Source organism: Malaclemys terrapin, chromosome 21 (genome assembly GCF_027887155.1).
Source record: "Malaclemys terrapin pileata isolate rMalTer1 chromosome 21, rMalTer1.hap1, whole genome shotgun sequence".
Lineage (NCBI taxonomy): Eukaryota > Metazoa > Chordata > Testudines > Emydidae > Malaclemys > Malaclemys terrapin.
The window spans coordinates 3,021,654-3,040,212 of record NC_071525.1 but is presented as its reverse complement, the minus strand read 5'-3'; the positions used below and the strand labels follow the sequence as shown (position 1 = coordinate 3,040,212).

At 50.2% G+C, this 18,559-nt stretch overlaps 1 protein-coding gene across 4 annotated transcripts in view; it reads left to right on the top strand.

The window, feature by feature from the left end:
• LOC128827042 (SLAM family member 5-like) overlaps positions 1-14,618 on the top strand; it is a 39,573-nt gene extending 24,955 nt beyond the window's left edge. For 3 of the 4 annotated variants that reach the window (XM_054010737.1, XM_054010734.1, XM_054010735.1), the window contains exons 3-10: positions 1,170-1,436; positions 2,710-2,733; positions 4,120-4,221; positions 5,521-5,568; positions 9,906-9,958; positions 10,698-10,790; positions 11,989-12,090; positions 13,478-14,618. In XM_054010737.1, coding sequence (XP_053866712.1) covers positions 1,170-1,436; positions 2,710-2,733; positions 4,120-4,221; positions 5,521-5,568; positions 9,906-9,958; positions 10,698-10,790; positions 11,989-12,090; positions 13,478-13,564 — 776 coding nt within the window. In that variant the 3' untranslated portion in view covers positions 13,565-14,618. The remainder of the gene's footprint in view (positions 1-1,169; positions 1,437-2,709; positions 2,734-4,119; positions 4,222-5,520; positions 5,569-9,905; positions 9,959-10,697; positions 10,791-11,988; positions 12,091-13,477) is intronic. The other variant, XM_054010736.1, reaches the window with a different exon arrangement.
• The last annotated feature ends 3,941 nt before the right edge of the window (positions 14,619-18,559 follow it).

The window sequence follows — 18,559 nt, the reverse complement described above, 5'->3', positions numbered from 1 at the left end:
CTTGGCAGCTGTAAAAGCATCTTGCATCCAGACCCAAAAGTCCTTCAGCTGATTCCTAGGAAGGGAAAGGTTTCTCTCTCTCTCTCTCTCCCTCTCTGTTTTACAAAGTAGGTGTGGTGTAGTAGAGTACAGCAGCAAGGTTGTCCAATAAAGCAGCAAGACCCAGTTCAGAGGTAGAGACAACCCATGCCTCCTGATATTGGAGGAGCAGAGTGAGGACAGCTGGCTTCAGCAGAGTTACTGAGCATTATCAGTATAAGCCAAGCAGGAAATCTGGGGACCCTGCATGCCCCACCCCTGCATCACCTGTTTAGGGGGGATTAAAAATAATACCAAATTTTTTAAATTAAAAACAGGGAACACCTTCCATAACATAACTCCACCAGGCCCAAGCTCCTCCTTGTACCCCTTCCTCCTCCAACTGCTTCCTCCAACTGTGACTCCCAACTGAAAGCCAGGGAGTTTTATAGAGGGCTTCCCTGCCCAGAATCCTTTGCAGGGAAGGAAAAGGAAGTCCTGTCCTTGTCTTTCTGCATGATTGAGACACCATCCAGCTATTCAGCTCTCTTTCCCTCATTCCAAGCTGTATACGAACTCCACTTCATGTGAGTTCTAAGAACCATAATAGAACTCACAAAATAAATATTGTGCCATTACCCCTAAGATTTCCTGAATGTGGATATTTCTGAATAAGGACCCTTGAATACAATTATCATCCAATATGAATTCAAATAGGAATATCTGTACACATCTCTACTAGATGATTCCATCACTTGAGTCACTTAAAATTGGAATAGAGAAAGCCCTGGAAAGTATATTGTATGGCGCAATCCTGCATTGCTTACAGGATGTGCTCTAGGATAGGTAAATTGTGGTTTCTCTGTCTGTAACCTGAAGTCGTTAAATCATTATTTGAGGATGTCAGTAACTCAGCCAGATAGTCTGGGTCTGTTATAGGACTGGGTGGGTGAGGTTCTGTGGCCTGCGTTGTGCAGGAGGTCAGACTAGATGATCACAATGGTCCCTTCTGGTCTTAAAGTCTATGAGTCTTTTCCATATATTCTGTAATTCTGTGATACCTGTGGTTCTGCTGTCCTGGTGTCTTCATGCAGTTGCTTGTAAGACTGCAGCGTTTTCATATTTTGCTTTCTCTGCCATCCCCCCGGCAGAGCCAGTACCGGAGCCAGCTGTCGTCTGTGACTCAGTGACCTGTGTGAGTGAAACCTGTAACTACAACCTGAGCTGCACTGTCAGGGATGGAGGGGAGCATGTGACCTACAGCTGGACTCACACAGCAGGGGGCGCTGTTGTACCCAATGAGTCCATTCTGCACATCTCTCTGAGCCCCCGTGATGCTCACCTGGCCGTCACCTGCACAGCCCAGAACCCCGTCAGTAACAGCTCCAGGACAGAGTTTCCAAAGACCATTTGCAAAGGTAACTCTCGCTGCATCAAAGACTTTTTTTTTTTTAACCCATAAATGTCAATGATACTAAAGGGCCCACTTGTCATATGCAGAACTCTCAAGTCAATGGCAGGAGCAGGCTCATTGTAATCATAGATTGATTGGGTCAGTAGAAGAGTAGAAATGCACTCTCTCACTCAGAACTGATTGTTACCTAGAGTTGGTTGACATTTTTCATCTGAAAAGTTTTTGCACTGAAAAATGATCTTTTTACAAAACCAAAATTTTTCATGAAAAATTGACTCTTTTATTTTTTAAATGAAAATGGTTATATGTTTGGTTAATGGGAAAACACTGGTTTTGGTAATAAAATAATTGTTTAATTTTGATAACCATTTCAACAATGAGTTTGATAAAAAATTGATTAAATATATTGCAATCATATCATTTAAAAGGGTCCATTTTGAACCTTGCATAACAAACAATTTTTTAAAAAATCAAGAAATTATTTTTCATTTTTCAAACCTATCTATTGTTATGGAGATGAAAGTATAAGGATGACTTCTTTAAAAGGGAGTAAGAAGGCAAATAATGACAATTAGTACTTGAAGAACTTGGGTGCCCAGTGATGGATAAGCACAGAATATAGAAGCTCAAATATTTATCTTTCTGAGAAATTCTGAGAATCAGGCTGAGTCCCAGGAGTCCCCATAATTCCTGTTTCCACCAGTTCATAAATATCATGGGATATTTTAGATACTTCCATTTTTGGAGGCAGCCAAGAACTGCAGAGGTCTCTCCCCTCCTGCCTCTTCACTGGGGCATACATCAGTGGGATCAGAGGTGGGAGAAGCAGAAGGAGCTGTTGCCTATGTGAGGAATTTTTGGGACCCCAAGAATTCCTGCCAGTAGCTGGAGCAGGACTTGCACTTGATGGAAGAAGAATGGTCTAACTCCCTTTTCTTCTACATGAAGATCTAGTCCCCCTGCGGCTCATACTCCAGTCTAGGTGGAGACTGTTACTGACTTTCCCTGGCCTTACTTAGGAGAAACAGAATGGAGCTATTAGTTCCTCCCTCTTCCTGGTACTCCAAGTGGGATGTGCGGGTGGAGAGAGGGTGGGTGGTGGTTGGGCGCACAAGGGATATTACTCATGCACACACACATGCTTTTCCTTGGCATTGGGTCTGCGTCGGGAACATGGTGTCTTTCCAGATACACTTATTCCCTTGTCCCCATTCTCTTCCCTATGCTGTATTCCATCACGCACATTGCAACAACGCCACTTTACCACATGACGTCAGCACCCACAACAACCACCACCACTGGTGAGCCACTCTTACCGTCTTGTCTGCTTTTAACTGCCAGCTAATTACTGTCTCGGGGGGCTAGATCCAGTGCTGCCAACTCTCACCATTTTATTGTGATATTTACTGTTTTTCTTCAAGCCCCAGCTCCGGGAATCATGGGATTACATAAGATCACAGCTTTCATGGGGAGGCGGGGGAGACCTAAGTTTCTAGTCCTTGTGGTTATAGACCCCTAAGGGCTCAATAAACAGAAGAAAAATAAAAATTAATATTACTTTGAATCTCGTGATATTTGGACATTTGGAGGTTGGCAATATTGGAGATGTTAGCGGGTATAAATCAGCATAGCTCCACTGAAGTCAATACAGCTATGCCGCTTTCCATTAGCTGGGGACCCTGGCCCAATAAGTGGTAATTCAGGAGCAAACCTGGGTTCAAATGGAAGAAACTCTTTAGGTCCATTGGAAAACATCACTGCAGAGACAGGCCAGGAGGCTTGGCATTGACATAGGGAAATAACTCAAGCTATTGCTGGGGTCCCCTACAGGGCTGGAGTACTGAAAGCATCTGGAGGAACGTAAACAAAACGGGACAGATCCTCAGCAAATAGAAATCGGCGTCGCTCCATGGACTTCTGGCTATGTCTGTCCACTGAACTCAGTGTCCATGTGAATCAGGCGCTTTGTATTTCCCCCTCAAAAGCTCTTCCTCTGGTGCCTTTACATGGCAATGGCAGCATGCAGGGATCTCAAACGGGGGTGGAAGTTATATTTACACTCACTCTAAGTCTGCTTTACAATGCCAGAGTGGTGGGGAGGAGCCGGGGTGTGAATGTGACTGAGGCCCAAAGCTCCCCAAGTTTTTTTTTTTCCTAATTAAATGTGTTGTTTGTCCTTGCACAAGACATCTGCCATTTTCCCTTCACGTAACACCATGGAGTGGCTAAACTATAATAATAATAATGTATTACTGTCGCAGCTGGGAGCCCTAGTCACAAACGGGGACCCCAGTGCGCTGTGCAAACACGGAACGAAAACAGAGGGTCCCTGCCCCAAAGAGATAAGACAGGAGACAGCTGGATTCAGACAGACCAGGGAGGACAAGCGAACAAGGCGACTGTACTGGTCAGCAGGACAAACAACGGTCTTTGAATGAGGGTTATTTACCAACACTCAGTGCTGAGGCAGGACATGGCCTCCCAAACATTCCCCTACTGCTTGGCTGGTTGTAGCAGCAGGAGAGGAGCCTGCAAACTATTGGTGGGTCTCGGGAGATGGTTTGAAAACTGCCGACCTGCAGCCCACACGGGCATCCTGTTGTGGTGTAGAGGAGGAATGCGCTTTTCAGTTACATCTCATGGCCGTTTTCTTCACTGTCACTGAACTATTTATTTTCTCTTTTAAGCAAACCCACATCACTTCCAACCTGCCAATACAGCTGCAATTGCAGTTCCAATTGTTATTGTCATCGTCGGCTTTTCCAGCGTTGCTCTGTGGCGCAAAACAGGCAAGTTTCTTCACTGGGGTGGAATAACAACAGCTTCTGTAGCACAATAGGTGTCAATCATTGCAATGTCGGGCTGGAAGGGGCCTCGAGGTCACCCCGTCCCGCCCCCTGCACTGAGGCAGGACCATGATGCTTTGCAAGGCAAAGCCCCCTGCCCTTCGGAGCTGACGCGGTACAAAGGCTGGACTGTGACTGCAAAGTCCCAGCCCCGATAGGAGCGCACTGCGCTAGGAGGCGTTTCGATTGAGGCAGATGCAATGCTGCTAAAAAGGCCAGGGGAGGGGGCTGGTACAGATTGTAAAGCCCCCCACCCCCCCAGTGTAACTCCACTGGGCGCTGCAGAGGAGGGGTGGCAGATTACCCTCTCATGCCCTCTGGGGAGAATAACTCTCCTGCTGGACGTAGGGTGCAGCAGCCTGTGACGACTTTCGCTGTAGAGAAGAGGCTGGGCTGGGCTCTGAGGAATACAAACAGAATCTTTATCAAGGCTGCAGGACAAAGACGGACTCCGTGGTCCTCTCTGGCTCCCCAGCTCCCATTCCGTGCTACCTAGAGCCGCTGCAGTGGGCCCTGATTGTCAGGTGCTGTTTCCTGGAGCAAGGACCAAGGTGGTTTTCTGCCACCTTTCTGCTCCCCATGTTCCCCTGCTGTAAATTAGAGCAGCCCCGAGGCTGGTCTAATTATGCTCTGCTTCCTGGTGCTCCCGATGGCCTTGGGTTGCTGAGATTAGCTGCAGCACAGCACAGCACACTTCAGCCACACTCCTGACTTGTCCCCTACACCAGGTGCTGCGGCAGGGCAGGTGCAGAGCTCTTCTCCCAGCTCCAACACAGCCAGGGAGGTCCCCAGTGCGGGGGGGGGGGGGTAGGAGGCGCTCTCAGGGGGCCATTTCCACCCACTTTCAGTGTGTAAGGCTCTCCCTGAGTCCCGGCCTGGACTCTGCAATCACGGAAGGAACTGGTGATTACCCTCTACACCCCATCAGTGTGGGTCGCGGGATTAGCTTGGGGTGGGGGGTCTGCAAAGAGCAGCAAAGAAGGAGTGGAACAGCTGCCGCTGCGGCAGGGCTTTGCTTGGAGACGGTGCAGGATATCCGCATCCGAGCAGCAAGGCCCCTGCTCTGCTTCTCCCCACCACCAGCCTGTCCTTCCCCTAGTGCGGGAGGAACGGCCCTGGCTGGACAGGGAGGGTTCCAGGTGTGGAGAAGGTTGAAAGACACAGAGGAAGCAACGACATTTTGCTCTTGGTTTGATCTGTGGTCTTCTAATGCACGTCCCCTTTTGTTTTTTTCCATCGCAGCCTCGCAAAAGCCTCGCAAAAGGACTTCAGGACCTGCTAGCAGCGCAGGTAAGAGTCTCCTGTGTCCCACTGACCTCCTGGCCTGCACCTCTTCCCACCCACCCAAGTGCATTTTACTTTCCAAGTCTGATTTTCAGCCCCTTTCCCTTTGGGGCAAACACGGACTCTGATTTTAAGGCCAGAAGGGACTGTTACAATCGTGTGCTATTACTGTTGCCTCATGCAGCCCCCGGTACGAGGCACTGGGCAAAACCAGCCCAAGAAGGAGGTCCTTATCCTGAGGTGAAAGTGAGCCGGTATGGGCTGGTACTCCGTACCAGTAAGAACCAGCACCGGCCCATACTCAGCCCACATTAAAGTGCTTTAAAGTCCCTGCCCCTTTTGCCTCCCCTGTCGGCGGCCCTGCTGGTAGGGTCTGTACCGGCAGGGCCGTCGACGGGGAGGGGGGGACGGGGCAGCAACGTTAAAAGGACCCTGCAGCGCTTTAACGTCCCTCTCCCCCCCCCCCGGCCGCCGACAGGCGGGAGGGGGCAAAGGGAGCAGCTGCCCTGGGGCCGGCGATTTAAAAGGCAGCTGCAGCAGCGGCGTCTGGAGCCCCGGGCCCTTTAAATCAACACGGGAGCCCCAGGCGGCATGGGACAGGTGGCCTGGAAGGGCTGGCTGGGGGATGCTGACCCCCTAGCCCCGCCCCTTCTGCCCAATGCCCCTCCCCTTCAGGGATCAGAGCCGCCCTGCCCCGTATCGGTAAGTGTCCTCGGTTACTTTCACCCCTGTCATTATCCCCAACAAGCCAAGGATTCTGATCTCCTGCACAACACAGAATCTCACCCAGCTACTGCTGAGCTGGGCCTGAAGTAGAGCACAGTCATTGGCCAGCTGCAAAATTAACTTTGTAAATAACTCCAGCCGGAGAACACCACCGAACAGCCAAAAGGTTAATTCCTCCAGCTTCTCGGTAGCTGCATGGTGGTCACAGGAGCTACCACAACAGATGTAGGAGCAAACAGCTGGGACTGAATGTAGAGGGGACATTAACTGATATGCACGTAAGGTGGTTTGCTCCTTTCCCTGGGTCATTTCCTGCGTACTGTCTTTGTACTGTCTTTCACACAGCGCAGGGCGTTACTGTAATGTGCATTATTTCCATAGGACTACTCCCCCTCTGGCTGGTTCCCCATCCAATCCCCGCACCTCAGCCGGACTCCCCTCAGCCACACTCCCATCCAGCTCCCTTAGCCTGCATACCCTCTGTAGGGTGACCAGACAGCAAGTGTGAAAAATTGGGACCGAAGGTGGGGGATAATAGGAGTCTATATAAGACAAAGCCCCAAATATCGGGACTGTCCCTATACAATAGGGACATCTGGTCACCCTAACCCTCTAGTGCTGTGCTTCCCTCTCCCCTCCCTCCCCAGACCTTAACTCCGTGTCTAATGGGGGGGGTGCTAAGGGGTGCACAGTTTGTGTCTGTGGCATTGATCCCCCAGACCCTCCCTCCCCTTGCCAGCTGTTCCTCACACTGCCACCCCTCAGCTCCGCCCCCAGCTCCATCGGTCTCTCTCCTTGGAGGAGATGAGGGCAAGGTTGCGAGCTGAGTGGCTGGTAGGGGGGGAGGAGGAGGAGGGACACTTATGCAGCCCCATCTACCTAGAAAATACAGTAGGTGGCCAAAAGCCAGAGATCTTAGTGCAGGGATTAGGCCAGAGACCAAAGCCTGGTGCTGCCCATTAGGCTGGTTTGGTTGCACAGGACAGCCACGGGAAGGGTTGTGCTGTAGGTAGCAGTGAGGCAGGTGCCACTTTGTGTTTTTTCTCAGAGGCAGAATGTCGCAGGGCCAATAACACACACTGGGCTCTCACTCCCTCTCCTGGCAACTTTACATTTGTTCTTCCTTTGTCTGTTGTTTTTGTTAAATCTGGAATACAAGGCACCTACGCATGAAAATACCTTTTACTCTCCACTTCCGGGAAGGACAAAGATGCGGCCGTGAGGATGGGACGGTAAAACAACAAGTAGCTCAGAGAAAGTGAAGGAGCGTGGGAGAGATTTCCGGGTTAAAGGGAAGACAAATAGAAAGGTGGAATGGACACTTACAGGAATATGGAAAGGTTCCGGCTTAAGTGAAACAAAGGAACTTTTGGAAGCATGGGACTTGTAACTTTGAACAGTATTTTAGTGCAAATGCAGCTGAAAGCAACAGCAAAAGATCCCACAAGAGCTAAGAAAATAGAAGAATGACATTGACAAGTTTAAAGACTGATGCAGACGCTGGGGGAGATGGCACATAAGGAGGAAGGGCGCTGCTTCATAAGCAGCTGTCTCACTCCAGGAGGGTATCTGTATTCAGGAGAACACTGAAGCACTTTCGTAGCCCCAGTGCAGTTTATGGGACTTAAAGCTGGCTTTGATGGGCAGTGTTACCTAGTGGACAGTACCCAGACTAGGACTCAGGAGACAAGGGTTCTAGTATCGGCTCTTCCACTAGCCTGCTGGGTGACCATGGAGGAATCAGTTTCCCTGCTCAGTGCCTGTTTCCCCTTACATAAAATGGGGATAATGACCTCCTTTGTAAAGCGCTTTGAGATTGACTGATGAAAAGCTCTAGACAAGAGGTAGATATTAATTACTATGAAAGCTAACCACGTGTCTAAGTGCTTCCCTGAATCGGAAAGACTAACCTCTCAAGCTGCAAAGTATAAATGTCCTTCTAAGAAACCAAACGGAAGGAGAAAAGATGCCGGGATTGTCGCCACTCAACAAATGCTTCCCATTCCCTGGACTTTTAATAACTCATTTTGGAGTTGTCGTCATCATCACAACATGCAAGCTAGAGGAGAATTAGCCCGAGGGATTGTGCAGACTGGACATGTTACAAAATGAGCCATTGTGTTCTATTCATCTTTCTCCCATGGAGACTTCATATTTGTTCTGTCTTTGTTGTTTTTCCTTAATTTGAAATAAAGGCTACATGCATGGAGAAGTACCTGGTTTGCTCTTTGTGGTTGGAGATGTCTTAACGTGGATATCCAAGCCCTCTACGGCAGCGGTGGGCGGGATCTGGCAGATCCCTGATACCTCTGCTATTTTGGTTTAGTTTTAAGGCTGTGTGGTTTTAAGCTTAGTTTTAAGTTTTAGTGGTTGTATCAGAGCGCTGGGAGCAATTTCTCAAATCTTGATTGTAAAAAATTCACAAATTTTGAATTTTCACCCCCCCTTCCTCTCCCTCCCCAAATATTTTGGGTTTTTTTACATTTTCCCTGTTTTGAAGCAAGTGTAGAACTGGTTGCAAATTTTCAAGTTTCTAAAAAAGTGTCGAGCTTCTAAAGAATTTTTAATTTCAACAAAAACAGGGGGAAGAATTGAAGAAATATAAGTATTTTCCCCTCTTTAACCCGCTCCTCCCCCCCCCACTATTGTTTTGGGCTATTAGATTACTCATTTAAAAAGTCTTTTCTTTTACTGAAAGTAAAAGCTCCACAGACAACTAGTCACCTGTTATTTATTCTTTGAACAGTTACTTAGTACTTTTCATCCCTAGGTATCCCAAAGTGCCTTACAAAATGATTGATAAAGTTTACGGAGATTTTTGTCACCCATCATTGTAATGCAGCCACCTCTGAGGGGGAACATGGCAGCTGTTTAATACTGCATAGCAACACTGCTATAGTTACCAGAGTTAGAGTTTGGCCTGGTTCTAAGGTGAACCCCCCTGGTCATTCACAAAGTGCCCAGGGATCTTTAACGACTCATAGACTTTAAGGTCAGAAGGGACCATGATGATCATCTAGTCTGACCCCCTGCACAACGCAGGCCACAGAATCTCACCCACCCAAATCCCTAACCTATGCCTGAGTTATTGAAGTCCTCAAATCGTGGTTTAACGACCTCAAGGTGCAGAGAATCCTCCAGCAAGTGCCCCATGCTGCAGAGGAAGGCGAAAACCCCCCAGGGCCTCTGCTAATCTGCCCTGGAGGAAAATTCCTTCCCGACCCCAAATATAGCGATCAGTTAAACCCTGAGCATGTGGGCAAGACTCACCAGCCAGCACCCAGGAAAGAATTCTCTGTAGTAACTCAGATCCCACCGCATCTAACATCCCATCACAGACCATTGGGCAGATTTACCGCTAATAATCAAAGATCAATTAATTGCCCAATGAGCCCAGTAACATGGATCAGAAATAACACAGATTTCCCTTAAGCACTCAGGCGAGAGGAGAATGCATGTCCTCTCCATCTGTCTGAAGTTACCATACAGAACGGATGAGGGCACCCCAGGGGGACTTCCCAGCCCTATGTAATTAGTCCAGTGTCTCCCAGTTCCCAGTCTCCATTGGCAGTGGGGTCTGTTCCATTCACTTACTTCTCACGTTCTTCTCATTGCAGAGGCCGATCCAGAAAAAAACACGGTTTACGCCCAAGTCGGCAATTTGCCACTGGTGAGTTGTTCACCTAAAGCTCCCTCGTGGTGAAACCGTTACCAATTCAAGGCAGTGGTTCGGCTTAGCCAGACGAATAGCCAGGATGGGTTGATGGTACCAGTGCCTTAGATTTACCACACGTATGGGACTGTGGGGCCCCAATCAAGGGATATGCGGGGCTAACAGAAACACTGGGGTCACTTTGTGATGGGGGAGGAGGAAGAGGGGTTGGAAGCAGCCAGAACATTTTTGACGTCCCTTTGGAACATGCAATAACGCTCGGTCGAGCTGAAAGCGGCAGCTGCTCCTAGAGAGAATGAGCAGCCGTTCCGATCCTTTGGGGCTTTTCTGACCACAGCTTTGACCTCGTTTGCCCCTGGTGATGATTGCACTCTGACCTGACTCTGCAAAGCATTGTTTAAAGTCAAGGCTAGGTCTGCACTACGGGGGGGGGGGGGGGGGGGGTGTCGACCTAAGATACGCAACTTCTGCTACGTGAATAGCGTATCTTCTCAGGTCGACTGGCTGCGAGGACGGCGGCGAGTCGACCGCTGCCGCGCCGCCGTCGACTCTGCTTCCACCTCTTGCATCGGTGGATTTCCGGAGTCGACGGCAGAGCCATCGGGGATCGATTTTATCGTGTCTTCACTAGACGCGATAAGTCGATCCCCAATAGATCGATTGCTCAGTGCCTCAGCTGCTGCAAATCTGTGTGCAGCTCACTAATGGATGCTTTGGGGGGGGTCTGTCTATTTAGCCTCACAGTAGAACGGGGACTCCGAAAGCGAGCCTGGAGACCAAGAAGGATGAGACAAAAACTATCTATTCCAAGGTCCATTACCCAAACGAGGTAGGAGCTCTACACCTTGCTTTCCTGTATGTTTATTTGGCGTGGGTTCCTTCTCCTGGCTGGCGGAGTTAAACACTGTGACTGCTGACCCCTAGCATGCTACGGGCTCTAATAACAACCACCCGCCCCTGGGGTAACGGGCCCGTGGCTGGGTGCACTCTGATTTCAGGGAGAATATGGACAACGAGCTGGACATCAGTGAAACCTGGAGGCAGGGATGACAATTGATGCTTAAACACAGTGAATTGAGTTCTGTGCTGAGCCCTGCAGGAGACGGAGCGTGGCAGGGGCCAGTGCAGATAGAGACAGGGCAAAAGAGACTTTATCTCCCCTTTATGCTCTGAGATCTGGTCTGGGAAGAGGACCAGCCCCCACAGCACAACTTAGAGCAGCCCCAGGGGCCCAGGAGAGTGGGAGCTCACAGTTCCCAAGCCACCAGTTGCACTCTTTGCCAGTCCACCCCCGGCGTGGCCCTGGGCAAGGGCCTCTACAGGCAGTGTAGGGACACCCTGTACCCCCAGGGAAACCCCGCTGCACCTGGGAGGTTTGGCTGGAGGCTCCCCTGCCCCTCTTTATGCCTCCAAATCAGCCCAGAGCAAGACACGGAAGTGAGGCCAGTGAGTCTCCTTTGCATGCCCAGGTTGCCAGATTCCCTGGGCCCTATTCTCCATGGTCCCGCTCCTTCTGTGCTGATTGACAGCCCTGTCGAGTGCCACCAGCTCAGGACGGGAGCATTCTACACTGGGGTAAATGACCGCGCCAGGGGCAGTGGAGAATCAGGCGCCGGCCACCTGTTTTCACCGGCAGCAGCAGGTCGGCAGATCAGACGCGGGCTGTGAGGCTAAAGACGGCTGTGCAGATGTTACGGCTCAGACAGGAGCTGGGAGGAGACGGGCTTCAAGCCCGAGTCACAACGTATTCACAGCTATTTTTAGCATGGGAGCCTGAGCTCTGCAAGCCCTGAGTCTGCGGGCCTGGGCTCGGAGACTGGCTGATGCGAGCTGTGTAGACGTACCCCCAAAGTCCCCATCCCATGCCGGACCAGAGGGAAGCTTTCCCACACTGGGGACCCCTGGCTCAGAGCAAACTCCCGGCCCCATTGACGCTCGTGGGACCAGGTCTCCCCCCCGGATCTCCCAGCGCTCAGAGCTTTTGTCTCCTGCCAGAAAGAGTGACAGCTCTGTCTCTTTCATTGCAGTCGCCTCCGCAAACGGATGATGAGAAGTTGTCCAAGGACGGCCTGGAGTCCACGGAGAAGAGCGAGAGAACCATTTATGCCACAGTCAACCAGCCAACCCAGGCACGAGGGGTTTGCTCCTTGTTATCAGAGGGTGGAATTCAGGGCTTGTAGGGCCATGGCTGCTTGAGAGGCCACGTTCTATATCCAGTTGGGCCCCGATCCTGCAATGACATCATGTGGGCGGACCCCAGCGTCCATGCAGAGCAATGCTGACTCCAAATGGGCTCTAGTCATGAGCTGTAGCATGCGAAGTCAAGGCCTAAATTGGTTGCGACTTCCATTGACTTCAGGGCTTGGGACATAGTGGGAATTTTCCCCTGTAGGGAACAGGGGAGCCCCATCACCCAAGAGGAGAGCTAAGGGAAACACTTCAATCTTAACTTTTTGGGGGAGGGAGGGGGAGGAAGATTTGCAGTAAATTGAAAAGTTGAAAGAAAAAAAATAAACTTTTGGGTTGAACTAGGGTTACCATATGTCCGGATTTTCCCAGACATGTCCGGCTTTTTGGTCCTCAAATCCCCGTCTGGGGGGAATTGCCAAAAAGCCGAACATGTCCGGGAAAATGCTTTGCCAGCATCCCTGTCCCCTGCTTACCTTAGAGCGGCTCCGGCGGCGGCTGCTGCTCCCCCCAGACACCTCAGCACTGCGCAGCTGAAGAGCCGAGCTGCCAGACCCTGCACCCCCAGCTGGGCGATTCCCCTCCCGGGCTCCGGCTGCGCTGGGGAAGCGCACGGCTGGGGGTGCAGGGTCTGGGGGCTGCCCGGCAAACCGTGAAGCCGGTAGCGCTCGGGCAGCTGTTTCGCGTGGCTGGGAGGGAGGAGGAGGGGGAATGCGGGGCACTCAGGGGAGGGGGCGGAGTTGGGGCAGGGACTTTGGGGAAGGGGTTTGAATGGGGGCGGAGTTGGGGCGAGGGCGGGGAAGGGGCGGGTCCGGGGCCCCGTGGAGTGTCCTCTTTTTAAAATGTTTTAATATGGTAACCCTAGGTTGAACAAAATGTTTCAGTTCCATTCGAAGCATTTTCAAACATTTGTGAATTTCAAAAAAAATAAATAAAGGAAATTTCAAAACAAGTCATTGTGAACCAAAAAAAGAAAAAAAAAGAAAAACATTTCATTTCAAAAATGTCAAAACATTGATTTAAAAAAAAATAAAAAAAGTTCCGAGACAAACAATTCAGCCAAACCAAGACGAATTCCTGGACTGGTTTGATGTTGCCAAATCTGCATTGTTTGCTGAAATTAAGTTTCAGTTGAAAAATGTCACCCAGCTGTAATCTTAACACTCTAGACACTCCCACAAGTCCTTCTATCCCCCGTGAGAACAGACTGGCCCCTGGTAACCTAGGCATGTTTCTGGCACTGGGTGCAGGGCAGCTGACACGGTTCTTCAATGTTTTTGGCTTTCCCGTCGCTAACGTTTCTGCTCTTTGCTGTTTCTGTTCTTGCAGACAAAGCCCGCCAAGTCCACAGATGCTGATGATTCTGCGGTCACTCCAAAACCTCAAGGGCCATCAGAATACGACAAGATCATCTAATAGCTTGTCAAGGCAACACAAACATGCAGCGAGAATCAAGGAATAATTCAGTACTCCAGCATCAGACACCCAAACAGCAGAGGATCAATGCGTATAATTTGTACAGCGCCATGCACCATAGGGTCCTTGTCCCTGACTGGGCTCCCATCCGCTACTGCAATTGTAATTTGGACAGACCCCGGTCCTTGGCGGGCTTAAAGCATGAGCCGCTACCTCATGAACTAAAAGCCAACTGCGTGTTAGCTAAGGCGACAGAGCAGACTCATTAACGGTTCTCTCTCTAAGTGGTTTCAGTGCTGCTAGATGGGACAGACCACACCCAGGCAGTGTGTGGTTACACAATGCAAATCAAAACAACAAACAAGGCATGTAGCGTGAAATTCACCTCCGTGCTTGCCCCTTACCCAAGAGCTTTGCCCCCCTTAAAACACTCTTCATCTTTAAGGCTGAGGTAAAGTATCTCTAGACCTTGGTGACAAACACAGGATCAAAACTCGGTATTAGTGTACATAGGTCAGGCGCATAATCTTTTTTGCTGCTGAATTTTCTAGGTTCCCCCATCAAGGGAAAAAAATGAAGTCTTGATTCTCTGTTACATTACGGCCCCTTGACAGTGCTCTGGCAGTGTTCAGACGCCTTAAAAAGGAGCTACCCCCCACTTTCAGGTACCTGGAACCTGTCAGGCCTGTGTAAAATGATCTGCAAAGCGGTGAGACCTGGGCCCTAAGTATCTATAACTTGGGCAAATCCAAAGCACTTTTCTTTCACTGGATGGCATCTCTCGTTGCCCAGCGACACGCCAATGATCCGCTCCAAACAGCCAGCGCTGGTCAAACAAATAAATGATCGAGTTTACTCCCGCCCTACCTCATATCGTCCTATTCAAAAATGAAGGAACTTTTTTTGCACAGGGATTCCATATAAACATGCCTCAGCAGGCAGAGAGTAGCCCCGGAAAAGTTTCAGTCTTGAGGGTAAGCAGGGGTGTCACAGCCGTGTCGGTTCCAGGATATTACAGAGACAAGGTGGGTCAGGTCATATCTTGAAGGGGAACATTGAGATGGATTCGGCGGGAATCTCCTCATTCCCCTGCACACTCCAGCTATAACAAAGGGGATGAATTTTACTAACGTGGAAAAGAAAAAAAGTGAAGACGGGATAAAGCAAAGGAAATAAAATGCAAACCCGACCAGAAATGTGGAGACGCGCCGTGCCATGCTCTGCGCCGGTGGGACATAGAACATGACGGACACGTCTTGTGGAAGGACGTCAGTGGAAAAGTTCAGTTTGAGTCAAACAAACTGTTTTGTCTCAACAAAATCTCAGCGGTTTGGTTTGGTTTTGACTAATTTCATTTTTGGAAGATTTAAAAACAGAGATTTGGGAACAAAAAGTCATTGAAAACCGACCAACTTTTGGCCAAACTTTCGAGGCTCAGCCCAAGGCCGGGGCAGGTTCCCCGCAGCCCACTGCCCTTGTCGCAGTCCTGGGGGCAAAGCTCGTTTGAAAATCTGGACTCAAGTGATGGAGCCTGTGGCAGGGCCACAACATGAACTCGATTCTTCGGTGTCCCTCTCTGCTGTCTTCCCCACACAATCATCCCGTTCTCCTCCCTTTACGCTACGTCTACCTCCTCCACTTCCACAGTTCTTGCCTACTGAGCACTCCCTATGTACCCCCTCCCCGATCTCACATCCCTACTGGTCCCTCTGCCTCATCCTCCTTTTATTTATTGTGTGTGTTCTCGTGTGCCTTCCTCCTGGGAAAACGGAGCCCAGTCACAGACTAGATGCTGTACGAACACACGCCAAAAGACGGTCCCTGTCCAAAGGGCTTCCAATCTAACTCTCCACCAAGAGAGAACAGGCGGACACAGACAGACCAGCAGGGAGTTCAAGGAAACAATATTGGTCGGCATCCGGATAGTCTGGGGTGTCCCATGCTGCCTCTACACCTGCAACAGTCTCCCACTTTAAACTTCCTACTTCGACTGTAAACTCTTTGGGAGTGGGGGCGGGGGGGGGGGGCAAGAACAGGCTGTTTGTCCTGTGTTTGTACAGCTCCTAACCCCATGGGGTCCTGGACTATAATGGTGTACTGTGTAAGGACACGATCCAGAGACTTTACATGAATGGATTCTCCACAGACGAGGGAGATTGGACCAAGTGGGACTCAGCCAATTTCTTCTACCTGCAACTCCTATGAGCTAAGCACATCACAGTATGTGAAGGACTGTCCCAAAATGCTCAGCAAAGGAATAATTCATTTGTGTTCTTGATGCAGAGAAGAACACTTCAGGGGTGTGTGGACGCTGTGCACATAATGGACTCCTGACCATAGATGGGGTCTCCAGATATTGCCACGGTTATGCAAATTTTGCATCAGTGTAAGCCAATGAGGGAAAGGCCTGTGCATAGAATCATATCATAGAATATCAGGGGTGGAAGTGACCTCAGGAGGTCATCTAGTCCAACCCCCTACTCAAAGAAGGACCAATCCCCAGACAATTTTTTACCCCAGATCTCTAAATGGCCCCCTCAAAGATTGAACTCACAACCCTGGGTTTAGCAGGCCAATGCCAGGGGCTGAGAGATTAGACGTGCAGACACCTTGTGGAAAGGGGGAATGCTTTTTAAAGGGTGGGAGTGGGAACGCGGGGCTGGCTGGAGAGCAGGAGTTCTTATCAGCAGAGAGGATCACCCACTAAGCCGACGTGCAGCGGCACGTGGAGCCAGAGCACAGACCCTCAGCAGGAGATTGTCCCAGCACCACCAGGGCTACAGTCAATATGTGTGATCCTCAGCTAGTACAAGTCAGTACAGTGTCAGGAGACGTTGGAGCTAGTCCCAACTCTGCCACTGCTCTATTGTGTGACCTTGGGCAAGTCATGTAGCCTCTGCCTCAGTTCCCCTATCTATGTCGTGTGTATATAGCCCTACCTCCCAGGGGTGCTGGGAGGTTAACTACACTGGGGATTGTGAAGCACTCGGAGACCTGGGGATGGAGCCATATAAGTGTTCTATGCTGATTGCTCAAATGTCCCGGGCTAAGTCTTCACCTCTCCCGCCTCCACACCTCCCCCTTGTTACTCCGTCTGCACCTCTTCCCCTCTGGGTGTAACGATAAAGCCTTCGTCTGCAGCTAGATTGAAAGAGCAGCGGCCATTAACTGAGAAGCAGGAAGTCATATCCTCACATTCCATCTAAATTACATTAAAACAATGTCATATCCGGCTGTTAAGAAGGAGACCCCCGTCCTAATGGCCCCCACTATCACCAGATTAACCATTTTAAGATCTGGTTCTTTAAGAAAACTTATTTTGATAGCGTCTGTCTGTCAAAAAATCACTTATCACCAGTTGCGGTTGTGAAAGCCTCATTTCTTCATTGTTTTGTCATTATGGTCCCTTCCCTATTGTTTATCTGTATGGTCTCTGTCTGGTTCTTTAATTTTTTCTGTCTGTACATAATTAATTTTGCTGGGTATAAATTAATTAAGGTAGTGGGGTAGGATTGGTTAAAGAATTTTGTTACACGTGTTAGGATTGGTTAGTAAAACTTAATAAAATGATTGGTTAAGCTGTAGCTAAACAGGATTCAAATTTCACTATATAAACTGGGGTCCAAAAGGAAGTTCTTTGGGAACCAACTCCAGGACACAGCCCCAAAGATCAGAGCGGCCAGACCTCAACTCTCTGCCAATGACACCGTGCAGAGACTGGAGTTCCCCAGATGGACCGGCTCCTGACTGGCCAGCAGGGAAAAGTTCATCTGTCTTATTGGGAGCGGTGAGCATGGTGTGTGTAGCGTGTGCGTCTGTTTGTGGGATTGTTAATAAATAAGGATAAGGATATTACTGTGTAAGGTTCTTTCACCGGTAAAAGGTCCTGTAAACCTGCAGGTGACCCCTGAGCTCTAGGAACAGGGTACGGGTGGGTGCCCTAGAGTGTGAGTAACAGAGAATTTTGTGCGGGTAACATGGTCTCTGCGTGCATCCCCTCAGGCGTCAGCCCTCCTGCCTTTACTTCTCCTGGCACGCAATGCCACAATTCTCCCAAGCCTACCCCGAGCCCTGGGCTACATCCCCCTTTCCCCCCCCTCCTCCCCCCGGCATCCTGAAGGTGTGACCACGTTCGGCATGGGCAGTTCTTCCCTTTGGGAATCTGTGACCGGTGTACAGCAACCAGACAGCCTTCTGCAGACAACAGCGCTAGTTATCTTCGCAGTAGGAACAAAGCTTTTAGAGAGAGAGGACTTTTAAAGACAGTCTCCAGCCAGCTCCTCCCCTACAGTCTCACCATCCCCTGCTAGCGACCTAGGCAGGCCCAGCAGGGTCATGTCCCAGTCTGGTTCCCTCAAATACCCACCCCCCCGTTTAGCCCCCTGCATACACACACTTGAGCGGGTCTCTTTTAAATCCTGCTCTAGTTCTTTTGTTCTTCGGTGTTCCCGGCCTGTGGACTTTCAAGACAGACCCTGTAGGCTGAGCCGAAGCCCTGAGAGCCCATAGGTCCGGCGCTGTCCTTTGCCAACTCAAGTGCTGGCCAAGCGGGCGCTTACCTGGAGCCGCTCCTTTCCGTCCTGCCTGTTTCCCCAGTCAGCCCACTCTAGAGTTAACCCAATCTATTCCTACAGTAACATCCCAATCGCCAGGCCGGTGTACAGCAGTTTATGCTAGGGGCCCTGGTGACTGCTTTGACGGTCGTGGGCTCTGAGACTGGGCATGAACGCACCCTTCAATTAACAGAACTGTCAGGCTGGGTTAATCAGAACCGCCTCCCTCCCCCGGCAAGGGGAAAGGGGGTTTTGATCCCACCCAGGAGTCTGGCCTGAGTGGGGAGCAGGTGTGTGTAAATCACACGCAGCAGCGAGGCGGAGGCAAGAAGCCAGAAAGCCAAGCCGTAGCCCGAGAGCACAGACACACCCTGGAGAAAGCTGGACAGCTGTTGGGGCTGGTGTTGGCTACAGCGACTTGGGGCTGCGAGCTCAGAAACTG